The following is a 12,872-nucleotide window of genomic DNA, read 5'->3' as shown; positions in this document are numbered from 1 at the left end:
TATTTATTTATTTATTTTTATTACAACTTTGGGATAGGGGGTTTTTTTACCCAAATTAAGGTTACTCTAAAAGATTTTACTATTAGACCTAGCCAACGAGTACAATTGGAGTTTGCATTTAATTTTAGAGTTAAATCAATTTTATATCTAAAACTTTATAATTCTTGATTATAAAATGTTTCAAATGAAGCAATTTGTTACATATTATTCATTTAACATGATTTTTTGGGTAAATTACAGAAAATTCCTTTGAAACATTTGACACGTAGAAATATCCTATTAAACTATTAAAATAACTCATAGACCCCTTAGCTATGATTATATATAATGCATTGCTCCCTCCATGATAATAAAATGTTAAAAATTATTGTACTATAACAAAATACCCTTTTGTTATATCTATTATACTATTTTCCAAATAATTTAATTTGAACTTTTTTCATTATCTAAATATTAAAATAAATATTTTCTTCAAAAGAATTAAGAATAATATTTCCTTCAAAAGATATTAAAAGTAAAATTTTCGTCGAAAATTAATATTTTTTTTAAAAAAATATTAAAAATAATAATAATATCAATTAAATGAATTTCATCATTATGAGAATTTAAGTAATTTCAGATTTTTTTATAGGGGTTGTCTTGATGTCTACTTTTTCTTGATTTATAAGTTTCAAATAGTTTGAGGAGGTTTTTTGTAATAGAGAGTTATTTGTACGTATCAATAAATAGTTTATAAGGTTTGATGTAATTTACCCTTATTTCTGTTTATTCATTGAATGATTTATTAGTTTTTTTATTGTAATTTTAATTTATTTAAAAAGATAGATAGAGAGAGGGAGAGAGACAATACGTTAGTGCATTATGAAAACCGTGTCCTATTTATTGAAAATAATTGAAACACGTGTAAGTAGAACCAAAAAAAAAAAAAAAAAAAGTTGTGTGATAGTAACTCATTTTCTCCCATTTTTTTTCTTATTTTATTGATCCCTTTTTTTTCTTTTTAAGAAAAGCTTACGTTGATCTTTGATGCCGATTAATATGTAAATAAAGTCTTAACTTGTATATATTAATTAAATAAAGTATACAATTGATGGAAAAAAAATACCATTAGATACTAAATTAAATTGAATCCTAAAATTTATAAAATGAATTTAATATTTCATGAACATTGTTCTACTTTCTTCTTCTACGTATGCATGAAACTCATATTAAATAATAATAATATGAGGTATGTGTATCATATGATATTGCAGATATTACCGACCTGAAGTTTGAAAAACAACCTTGCATTATTGAGTATACTGCATTTAATGCCATAAGAATTGAGCTCAAGGAACATTAACCTTTCTTATACCCCACCACAAGTTAAGATAATAAAGCAAAATGGAAGACAATGGACAAAAATTTCACCTTCAAAGTAATGACAAAATGTCCCTTCGAGGACAACTCAATAGCAAAATATTATGCATAGTCTTAGTAAAATGATTTTTAACACCAACCAACGAGTAGCAGATTTTGATGGAATCTCAGCACAATAATTATGAGTTCAAGTTCTTAAATTTGACAAAATAGATAATATATTAATACTGTTACATAGTCTAATCAATTTACATTGAAATTAGGGTGACCCATAACATGGTCCATTTGCCAGCTCCCTCAAAATGAAGTTGTTTGACACACCTTGGATAGAATAGGTAGAGCATCTGGGCAGAGAGAAGAAGAGGGACCAAAATGAGTAGGAAATGAATAAAAATAAGAGTAAAGCATTTAGAGAGGTGGTGTACATGCATGTACAGAATTTTGTCACATTCAATGACTTTTGGCCAACAACCCGGATTTTCCCAAAGGATGCCAAAACAGCCATTCAGTGTAGGGTAGGGGTTCCTAATTATACCCTCCTATTCCAATCCAAAATGAAATGAAGCATCATTTTCTTAACTTCTTCTAGAACTATTAGAGAGACACCTATACACATATATAATCCTAGATTTCCCAAAGCTCAAGCTGGCTCCCCACTTCGTGATTTGGACCCCCACGTGATCACATATCCTTTCATCTTCTACTGCTTCTTCTTATTTGTTTTTTATGATTTAATTATTTCACTATTTATAACTGTTTCTTTTTTTTTTTTCTTTAAAAAATATATATTTTAACATTGTTTCTCTTCACTGCACGGCTTGCACTTTCCCAACCTCTCTCTTCCTCAAATGTTGTCCGCATGCTTCAAACTTTATCCTAATTATTTTCTCCAATTTTCATTCATCAATACTAATCTTCATTTATTATCTCCTAAATTGTCTTCAAAACCACATTACTAAAGCATCTTATAGTAATCTTTACATGTCTCTAAGGATAATCCAAGACAAAACCATTATTTTTTCGAACAATATAAAACATATAAAAAAATATCTTTACTTAATTTGGACAAGAAAATAATAGCATCAAATGTATAAAATATTGTTAATTTCTTTCTTCTAAACACCCAAAAAGATAAATCTATTTTAATTTCAAAATCAATCACATATGAAACAAACAGAGAACCAGCCGTTCATCTTTTTTGATCATTCTAGATCTTGTGCATAATAAAGGTTCGTTTGTAGTTTGTACGTGGAGTATGATTATTTTCTTAGCCAGAACGCAAATTTTGATCATTAGCATTTCATTCCGAGGCCCACAAAAATTTGATAGTACGCGGCAACCCATTTCCCTTTTGTCGTTGGACTTGCATAAGGCGATATTGGGCCTTAACCTGTATCACTACCTTTGGGTCCTATTCTCAACACTAACCAAACTTAAGCCTGTACTTTATGTACCCAAAAAGTAAAAAAGAATAGGGCCCTTTACTCAGCACTTTCAAATGTCGCATTCTAACATTTTATGTTTAGTTCATACTAAGTTGTTGCGCTTGCTTCTTCGTCTTCTTCTTCATTTTTTTTTTCTTTATATATGTATATTATTATTATTATTATTATTTTAAGTTTCAATTTCTGCAGTTTTTATTTTAGCATACCGCAACCTAATAACAAATGATAGTGGCAATATCAAAATCAAGATCGTGACAAGGACTGCTATATATGAATGTGATCCATAGAAATGATTGATTTAATCATTGTGGTAGTAATAGTTAAGGTAAATAGTAACAATGATAGTTGTATCATTTTTTATTGTCGTGCTATTGGTGGTATGTTGTGGTAGATCCAAAATGGTGATTACTGGTCGCAATTAGATGTATAGGGGCGAAACAACTGTGATAATAGTATTAATAGTGCCTGTGATAGCAATAAATTATAGTGGTTGATCCTCTCCATTTCTAATGAAATTGAGCTGTCAATTTATTGAATTACAACCATTTGCTATTGATCAATGGCTTTAAAGTGTACGTTTAAAAGATAAATATCCAAAATAAATTGTAAAAATAGTTTAATTTCCCATGTCCAAATGTAATAATTATATGAACCATTATAATCTTATTATTTAATAAATTTATTTCAATAATTGCAATGATGCAAATAAGGGATGTTTTACAATGACAACGTTGCTCCATCAAAGGTGGTAAAAGATTTTGTACATAAAATATCCATTTAACCAAAAAGAAAAAGAAAAATCTATTTACATTCAGTTTATAAGTTATCAAAACTAGAAAAAGTGTTGTATGAGAAAACAATAATTTTGTCAATATGACACCTTTATATACATCACAAAATATCTCAACATGTTAGATAAATCCCTTTAAATATATACAAAAACAACATGCTCAAGACTTTTTGCAAAGCGCTTTATAATTAATTACAAAACCCTTCAACATCAAATTAGGTTGACTGAATGGTCGGTTGAAGTGGACGGATTTAGGAAAAGGATACTTGCATGACTGAAAAAGATCAAAACCCATGAAAGTTTGCCTTGTTTTAGTATAACAAAATTGCAATTACTTGTTGAAAATCCTCTCTCAGTCGCAGATCAGATCTATCAGAAAAAAGATGAACCTACTATTCGGTCACGCCCCTCAATTTTTAATAAATGTCGTTGCCACATGTGGGTGGGCCTTAGTTCAATCAAAACTTTGTTTTCATATCCGGTAGCCCATTAAATCCATCATCCAAAATAAGGAAAACAATTAAAAAATATATAAATAAAATCAGCAAAGCGAAAAATGTGAAATTACAATCCCAAAACAATTATATATTTCTTTGACAATCTTAATTTCTACAAATCCATCTTATTATTCTGTTGCAAAACAAATAAATAAAAATAAAAAAGAAATTTCACGTGCTAAATATGGTAAAACCCCCTCGTGCGGATTGTAGATTTAGGTTGAAAAATTAAACAATTTTAAAAAAAAATAGTTTGGCATAAAAATCTGTGAAAATCTTATAAATTTCCCAAACGGGTCAAACTGGTCCCATCTTCATGTACGGGATACTTCTACGGCTTTCAGTCGCGAATGCAGAGCGTGGAAAAGCTGAAACCAAGCCTGCCCACTTGTTTGGCGACCAAACGCTCAAGGATTTGGGAAAGTCCACGCGCTCTGAGAATCCTAATAAAATAATAATTGAACACGATCTTTAACGGATTTTATAAAAAAAGAACATGTGGTTATAAGTAGACAAAAAGCCTCGCCAAATACTCCATTTCAGAGACTCAGTCACTGCCCCAGAAGAAAATTTGGAAAATCCTCACACTTCGGCAACTGGGTCTTCCAATGGCATGCTGACACATCATCGTCTTGTGTTTCTAACTGGATCTCTGGTACTTTTTGTTGGCAATTTTTTTTTTTAAAAAACGTTTTTTTATGAGAAAAAGGAATTCTAGTTCTATCCACTTTGGGTCCCCCCAGCCTATAGTGCCCAACACTTTCTTCATTGATTTTTATTTTGTTTCCAAAAACTTTTTGATGATGAGATCCTCTGTTGTGGAGTTCCAAGGTAACCATTCTCTCCTGCAAGAATCTGTCTTCCCAATCATATATCTTTTATCCTTTTTTTTATTCTCTTCTCTCTCTATCTCTATTTTTTTTTTTTTTTTCAACTCTTAAATGTTACCTCCTGTCATAATATTCTAATTCCATGTTCCCAATTGCTTGTCTTGCTTATCTTCTTTATCTATTTTCAACCTGAATATTTTTTTTTTTAAATTTTTTTCTTGAGGTGGGTTTGTTGAAGCTATACTCTTTTAAAGTTTGGTTTTTCACCTTTCCATTTCTTTTCTTTTGCAGCTTTTTTCTTGAGTTTCTGTTGTTCGTCTTTCAAACCCAAATTGTGATTTTGCCAAGTTTATACTTACTTGGTTTACTTGTAATTGTTTTTTTTTTTTTTCCTTTTTTTTTTGGGGACCAAATTTTCACATGATTCAGCTAGAAGATTTCTTTTCTGTGAGATATTTTGATCTGGGATTTCTGTAACTGTCATTTATTTTAGATAGTTACCCAACTTTGCTACCTTTATTGGTTGAATTTTTCCAAAAGTACTTACTTTTTTTTTTTTTCCTTTTTTTTTTTGAGAAAGGTTGATTTTAGGGAAATTTGTAATAATGTGTTTTCCTCTACCAGGCATTTAATTAAATATTTGCTCTTTGGGTAGCCTAGTTTTTGGTTTGTGAATTCGGGTTATATAAGGAAATGGGAAATTTTGTTTTGTATTTTTGAGTGGAAGCGGTGGTGAAAGAGGAGTATGAGAGGAGGAAAAGATGAGGAAAAGGTGACAAGTCCGATGTTTCCAAGGCTTCATGTGAATGATACAGAGAAAGGAGGACCAAAAGCACCTCCAAGGAACAAAATGGCTCTCTATGAGCAGCTCAGTATCCCTTCTCAAAGGCTTGCCTCTGGATCAGCATCCATGTTGTCTATGCCGCAGAATAATGGCAACAGCTTGGTACCTTCAACACCCTCCAGCCATGTGAGTGATTTATATATATATTTATATATAGATGTATATTTTTTTGGGGAACTTTGTGATTTAATTTTGTGATTTGTTCTTTTTGTTAGCATAAAAGAAATGTCTGTGCCTTCTGTTTGTGTTCTATGCTCCTAGTTGGTTTTTCATGATAAAAATTTGTGATTTGTTCTTTCTTCTATTCGAATCTTTACGATTACAAACACTACATAAAAAGTGTATATGTGAAAGATTTCATGAACCCTATAAAACGGATTCACTTCCATCTGATTATATCTAGGAAGGCCAAGATTCATTTCTGCTGCATTAGGATCGAAACTGCCTCAAACTTTATAATTTTCTTTGTGAACTGAACTCTAGAGTCCTTGCAACAGAGCTGAGGATGTGCTTGCTAGGCATGAAGTTTTGTGAACATTGTTTTTTTCTTAAGTCCTAACAATAACACCTGCTTATAAATCAAGCATGAACATCCTTGATTTGTCTGGAATCTCCCTTTTTTTTTTTTATATATATATATATATATATAATTTTTTTTTTTTTTTAATTCTATAGATTGTTATAGTTGTTAGTTGTTTTTCCCTCTCATTCTCTCCAAATTAATTTTCCTTTTACCTAGTATTTCTTCTTTTAAATGGTTTTGAATGTAACAAATTTCTTCTTTGAAGCCGCTCTGACTGTTGAGTAACTGTGGTGGAAAGTTTCTCTGTAAATGGCTTTATTTGTATAAACGAATCCCTCTAGTTCTCTGCTGCTTCCTCTGTCTGATATGATTAAATAATTTGTATTTCTAGGTTGCTGCCCATCAGAGTATGTTTACCCCGTTTTGCAATACTCCTGTGCCTTCTTATATGGCCGAGAAGCTTCATTCTAATTCTTCCAGTGGAATAAAGCCGAACACAAACACTGTGGTTTCAGATCATGAAAGAAAATCTATGAAACCAACAAATCATCATAATTTGAATGGTGCAGTGCCATTGTCATCAACTGCCAAATGTGATTCTTCTCGAACATATAATATCTCTAAATTTAAGAATTTTTCTTTCAAGAAGTTTAGAAATGAGGATGATTTTGTGGTTCCTAGCTCTGCTTCAGGAATTCGTAGTATCGGTCGACAAAATAAAGAGAGGGAAACACTACCTCAATTGAGCTTAAACTCAATGGTGCAACCTAAAAGTTCATGTGAAAAGCAAATGAGGGGAGCCACAAATCTGAAGTCAAGACACTCTGTAAGGAACCAAAGTGAAGATAATCCAAAAATGTACGAGACTAGTCAAAATCCTGCAGACCTTGTTCCATTTGCTACAGATAAGAATTTTGTGGATGCATCGTCATGCCCATCAACTGCAGACAAGAACAGTAAAACATCAAAGCAAGCACATGCGTCATTGAATCAGGAACATAAAAGGAGTCCAACAGATAACTTGAACGAGGAGTGTTTAGGTGCTTGTGATAAGATGTCCCTTGGAAGTGATATCCAGGGGGAATCCACAAGAGGTATGGCTAGGGAAATTACTTCAAATGTGCGAATGAGAAGCGAATCATGTTCAGGACCATTGCTTGTTGATGAGCGCCCTGGAGAGAAGAATTGCAGGACTCCAAAAGTGGGAAATGTAGACAGACATGATGATGTATCAGAGACTTCTATGGTCGACACTGTATTGCATCCGCACGTCGCTCCCGATGATGTTGTGGGAGTGATAGGTGAAAAACATTTTTTGAAAGCAAGAACAGCTATTGTCAAGTAGGTATCTTCTTTGGTTGGCTTTTTCTATGATCATTGCTACCACGTATTATTCTCAAAGTTGTCTACTATGTTTTTCATTCACAAAGAACTTGCATTTTTGCATGCTGTCCTAAAAGAGATTTGATTGTAATTGTGATTTTCACTTCCTGTGCATTGACCTGTTTATCCGTATCTTTTTTATCCCAGCTAGTTACACGTCTAGTTCAATTATTTATCCATTTACACGTCTAGTTCAATTATTTATCCATTCATTCATCATCTTGTTCAAATGATTTATGATGTTCATTCATGTGTAAATGAATAAACATTTAAATTATACTATCGGAGCTTGCATTCCCTCTATAGCTTCAACTTTTGAAGTCAAGAATTCTTTCTTTGTGGATTGAATTAGATAGGGTCACTTTTTGGGAGGATTTAAGTCAGACGACAGGAACTTTATTTGAATGACTAACCATGCTGTTTTACCACATCATTAGATGTTAACTAACTTAACTTCATGATCTTAAACTATAGTGGATAGCTCCTGAGGATCTGTGCCTTCCAATGATTTGGTTGTAGATCATTTAACAAACAGAAAGTTCTTTACAAGGAAACCAATGAGAATTGGATGGGGGGAAGACAAACTACAAAGAGGGAGAAGAAACAAGTAGTAGGGGGGAAAAAATTGAGTTTTCTGTTAAATTTCTTATATCATTACAACTGAGCCTTCTTTCCAACAAGTTGTTGATTCTCCAGAAATGTGCAAGAGTTGATATCTTTACTTTCCTATATTCATATCTATAGCTTCCAGTATCCAGGATTGCATTGTCAAGAGAATATTTATTTTTTAACCTTACCTAACCTACTATGTTATGGTTCCATGCATTTGCTCATGACTGAATCAGAGGAGTTGACTTTTCAGTAGTCTTCCCCTCATTTGTGTTCATTTGAAGCTTTCAAAATCCATCCACCTTGCATATTATACTTGTAGACGTTTCTTTTTAGAAATGTATGAGTTTTTGATCCACTTATTCTACTATTTTCAGTCAACAAAGAATCTTTGCGGTGCAAGTTTTTGAGTTGCATAGACTAACAAAGGTAAGCTGGTTATGGCTTGGTCAATTTGTTTTGCTGCTTTTACAATAACATGATACACATGCATTTTCTTAGTTTCTTAAATTTGATATCATGTACATGACATGATTCATTAAAATTGGAACAGGTTCAGAGGTTGATTGCAGGATCACCACATTTATTGAATGAAGACAACCTTTATTTGCAAAAGTCTGCATTAGAAACATCTCCAGTGAAGAAGTTGCAATTGCAGTATGTTCTTGAGCCACCGAACCCAATTGCTAAATCAAAAGATGATCCTCAGCAGCCAAATCCTGGCACTGAATGTGCCGATGAGAATGTAGTTAGGAAGTTGCCTCTCCCATCTGTCAACAATGACACAAGTAGAGAACTTGTCGCCGAGCAATCAAATTATGCACAGTATTCAAGAAACCCACCACCAACTCCTCCAACTAACAATAACAAACATGCTCAATGGTGTATACACCCTCCACCTGGAAATCAATGGTTGGTTCCCGTTATGTCTCCTTCTGAAGGACTTGTTTACAAGCCCTACACAGGAATGTGCCCTCAAACTGCAGGTTTCATGGCACCAATATATGGCAGTTGTGGCCCTATGAGCCTAAATCCTGGAAGTGGGCAGTTCTTAAATGCAGCTTATGGTTTCCCAGCTTCTAATCATCAAGGAATTGGAATTGTTCCCGGAACACATCCTTTAGGTCAGACATATTTTCCACCTTATGGTTTGCCAGTAACGAACCCCTATGTATCTGGTTCGGCTGTTGAGCAGATGAGCCCGTTTGGTGGAGTTCGCTCAAATGAGCAGGAAAATCAGTTATCAACTGGGGAGATTAACTTCAGAATACTAAATCAGAGCTCACGTAACATGCCAAGCCAGATGAGTCACGTAATGTCACATGATGTTGAGAAACTTCAAGCTCCAACACGGAGTGAGTTTCATGGAAGTACAGCTAGTAGTCCATCTGAGAGGACCAAAGTAGACGAACTCCCCCTTTTTCCTATGGTACCGACGGCTCAGGAGCTAGATCAAAATACACAAAATAGCGAGCATCAGATACGTGTGATCAAGGTTGTTCCTCACAATCCTAGATCAGCAACTGAATCAGCAGCCCGGATATTTCAGTCAATACAAGAAGAAAGGAAACATCTGTGATGAGTTTCTTGTTAAAATTATGGCAAGCGAGAAATGGAAATATATATACTTATACTCCTTCAAAATGTTTGATAATTTTGTAACTTTAATCATATGTTTATTTTTATAATCATATCAATAAGATGTAAATATATATGTTTAATCGAAAACTGAATTATCCTCAGGTGATGCTCTCTATGCTTTTTTTTTTTTTTTTTTTAATTTTTTTTCAACTTTTCTCAGCCTTGCTTTGCATTGCCGGTAACGTGTTAATTCAGAGTAGTGAATGTTTCAGATAAATCTTGGTTCTTGTGCAAACAGGATCACTACAACATTTTTCTTCTTTTTTTCTCCAATGCATCTCCGGCCTAGAGAGTCAAAACAGTTTTGAAATAAACAAAACTCATTTATGCTGAACTTGTATGGTAAAATAACAAGTTTTGGTGCTCTAATTAATCTGGACATATTGGTGAAAACCCAGGTCCCCCAAAGTAAAAACAGATGCCAAAATTAGGTCTCTTTTTCAAAAGAATCACATTATAGCATTTTGGTTTTGAAGCAAAGACTAGGAGATTTGGGGGGTCAAGGAAATTGCCAGAAGAATCAACGTATTCAAGATTGGCAATAAAACTTGCTTTGCCAAAGGATTCACCAGCAAAATGACCACTTCCCATTTGAGTGGAAGTGTGAGGAGGACCCGTTGGCTTTGCAATGATAATCTCTCCGCCCCATTTGAGATAATTTGCACGCATTTTCAAATATGGGAAGATGGTGTCAGGCCAGTATCCCATTGGCTCACCTTGTACATCAAGCCACCAATGTCCACTCACTTTTTCCTGGAAAACATTTAGTCATATATCAAAATCAACCATTTTGTACGTAAAATTCTTTTTTTTTTTTAATTTATAATGTTAAAAATTCTATACTAATTTGTCAGACCTTTTTACCTTGTATATAGCGACTGAGATATCATATTGAGTCCCATTGTAGATGGAAATAGGATTTATAGGAGCACCAAGGTATATTTTCTTGCTTATTTGCACAAAACCAGAACATTCAAGATTGTAGCAACCTGTTTTTTTATATCCATCGCTCTGAAAACCAAAATTTACCATTAAATGTGATGACACCTTTTGCACCTGACACATTAGCACATTCCAATCTTCTATTAGAAAAATGTTCTTAAGAGATCATAACCCATATATTATATCATATATTAAGCATGCACGAAATTACATATAGGAAATTAGATACTATGGTAAAGGGACCAAGCAAGATAATTACCTACAGTCCAGTATCTGAAAAACCGCGTCAGCTTATTGTCCGGTTCTTGGACTTAAAATACACCGGATGAAATGTTAATTTCTCAATCGTTTTGACCCATATATCTTCATGTAAAATATTTTATTTTATATCCAAAACTTGAAAATCAGAGAGAGAAATGAAAACTCTTCGTAGATGAACTTACAATCCATCCAGCTTCCATACTGTTAATTAAATCAAGAGGTCCTCCTGAAACCCATAATTGAGCAATACTCCTATCTGGGCCCATTATTGCCGGATTCCATACATTTATTCTTGCATTTGCCCCATACTAGTTGCCACCGTTGCCCGGTGCAACAACTTGGGCATACTAAGAAAATAAATAAATAACTAATCAGACAAATAAATTAATAAAGCCATTATTATATCACATATCGTATAATATCATATGGGCTATGGCCCTATATTAATTGTATTATTTATAATTTTAACATAAAGTGAAAGTATATATATATATATATAATATACCTCGTGCCCTGCTGGAACCTGATACAGGATGCTGCCATTGTGTACTAAATTGATATTTCTATTGGCATGACGATGATTATTATTGAAAATTTGTTTTTGTAAAATAGGGATTGTTCTTCTGGACATTCTACATGTTCAAGCCAAGCTTCAAACACCTTCTGATCCTCACCAAAATTTTCCGTTCTCTTTCTACTTGGATACGATGGTTTCAACTAATTATCAGATAAAAAAAAAACACTGTAAATATTGATTTCTTTTAAAACTAAGTATTCCAACTCCTAATAAAAAAGAGTCTTTCTTGAGTATCGCATTAATATCCACTAGATCAAATTCATACACATAAAATTAGCATCGAGTCTATTAGAGAAGTCATTGCAGCTCGTTTATTCAATTAAGGTGTAAAATAAATTAGAAAAAAGTCAAACCTGTAGAACATGATCTTTGAGAAGTGGATGATCAAAAGCAGGTTGTTTGTAAATATCAACACAATCTACCACATCACCACTTTCACTCTGCAAAAAGTCATCCCTATATACCATCAATAACTTGAAGGTAAAAACATTGAGAACTTTATATATATATATATATATAATATTTGATGACAGCCTTTATGGTTTTGACTACATTCTTATTAAGCTTCAGGGAGGCTTCTTCGTTTTTCATATATGTCTGAACTCTCTTGCAGTCAAAAATTTCATTACTGAAGAAGACGAAAGATAAAACTACTGCAATGAAGAAGAAGCCACCATACTTGGTGTTATTTTTTCCTGTGGCCATTGTTTTAGGACATCTGTAATATTCGTTAATGAGGTCATATGCAGGTATGAAAACAGATATATATATATATATATATATATATATTAACACACTAATACATTTATATTAATATCAATTAATGATTCCAAAAGAAATAAGGACATCTCAAATTAATTACTCAAATCGGATTATTTTTATCATTAAAGTTCAGAACTACATAAAAAGAAAAAAAAAAAAAAAGATTTGAATTAAATTAAACCTAATATGAGTAAAATTTGCATTTACTTTTGAATCGTCAAATGATAACAATTAGACTCAACTTGAACTTTTTTTCTTTTGTAGGTAGAAGTTTGGTATACCATGCAACCCCTAGTGGTGGATACACCTATATTGATTGAACAATCTGCATACATTTATGTTTATAGTTTCATAATTATCAAGTAGCCTCCAACGTGGTAGTACTCAGAATTTTTGCTTTCTTGATTAA

At 32.8% G+C, this 12,872-nt stretch overlaps 2 protein-coding genes across 6 annotated transcripts; one reads left to right on the top strand and one right to left on the bottom strand.

The window, feature by feature from the left end:
• The first annotated feature begins 4,761 nt into the window (after nucleotides 1-4,761).
• LOC132805108 (ELF3-like protein 2) lies at nucleotides 4,762-10,022 on the top strand. 5 transcript variants are annotated; one of them, XM_060819912.1, is made up of 5 exons: nucleotides 4,762-4,922; nucleotides 5,643-5,891; nucleotides 6,680-7,629; nucleotides 8,658-8,709; nucleotides 8,834-10,022. In XM_060819912.1, exons 2-5 carry the CDS (start codon nucleotides 5,667-5,669, stop codon nucleotides 9,857-9,859), a joined length of 2,253 nt encoding a protein of 750 aa, XP_060675895.1. In that variant the 5' UTR covers nucleotides 4,762-4,922; nucleotides 5,643-5,666; the 3' UTR covers nucleotides 9,860-10,022. The 5 variants fall into 5 exon arrangements, with proteins under 5 accessions (XP_060675895.1, XP_060675896.1, XP_060675893.1 ...); XM_060819913.1 differs by having other exon boundaries at nucleotides 4,765-4,922; nucleotides 5,649-5,891; XM_060819910.1 differs by having other exon boundaries at nucleotides 4,765-4,922; nucleotides 5,546-5,891.
• Nucleotides 10,023-10,229: 207 nt separating this feature from the next.
• Nucleotides 10,230-12,363, bottom strand: LOC132800514 (protein neprosin-like). Its single transcript, XM_060814434.1, has 3 exons — nucleotides 12,055-12,363; nucleotides 10,786-10,977; nucleotides 10,230-10,674 (listed from the first exon to the last, which is right to left on the bottom strand). The coding sequence occupies exons 1-3, from the start codon at nucleotides 12,166-12,168 to the stop codon at nucleotides 10,291-10,293; spliced, it is 690 nt and encodes a 229-aa protein (XP_060670417.1). The 5' UTR covers nucleotides 12,169-12,363; the 3' UTR covers nucleotides 10,230-10,290.
• Nucleotides 12,364-12,872: the final 509 nt, after the last annotated feature.

The sequence above is a fragment of the Ziziphus jujuba genome, chromosome 1 (assembly GCF_031755915.1).
Source record: "Ziziphus jujuba cultivar Dongzao chromosome 1, ASM3175591v1".
Lineage (NCBI taxonomy): Eukaryota > Viridiplantae > Streptophyta > Magnoliopsida > Rosales > Rhamnaceae > Ziziphus > Ziziphus jujuba.
This window is presented reverse-complemented; position numbering and strand designations above follow the sequence as displayed.

Excerpts from the sequence above, each read along its gene's own strand:
- LOC132805108 (XM_060819912.1), top strand. The coding sequence starts at position 5,667 with ATGAGAGGAGGAAAAGATGAGGAAAAGGTGACAAGTCCGATGTTTCCA. Across the intron at positions 5,892-6,679 it reads CTTCAACACCCTCCAGCCAT|GTTGCTGCCCATCAGAGTAT; the intron begins GTGAGTGATTTA and ends TTGTATTTCTAG. Across the intron at positions 8,710-8,833 it reads AGTTGCATAGACTAACAAAG|GTTCAGAGGTTGATTGCAGG; the intron begins GTAAGCTGGTTA and ends AAATTGGAACAG.
- LOC132800514 (XM_060814434.1), bottom strand. The coding sequence starts at position 12,168 with ATGGTATATAGGGATGACTTTTTGCAGAGTGAAAGTGGTGATGTGGTA. Across the intron at positions 10,978-12,054 it reads TCAAAGATCATGTTCTACAG|GTGCAAAAGGTGTCATCACA; the intron begins GTTTGACTTTTT and ends CTAATGTGTCAG. Across the intron at positions 10,675-10,785 it reads TCTCAGTCGCTATATACAAG|GAAAAAGTGAGTGGACATTG; the intron begins GTAAAAAGGTCT and ends AATGTTTTCCAG.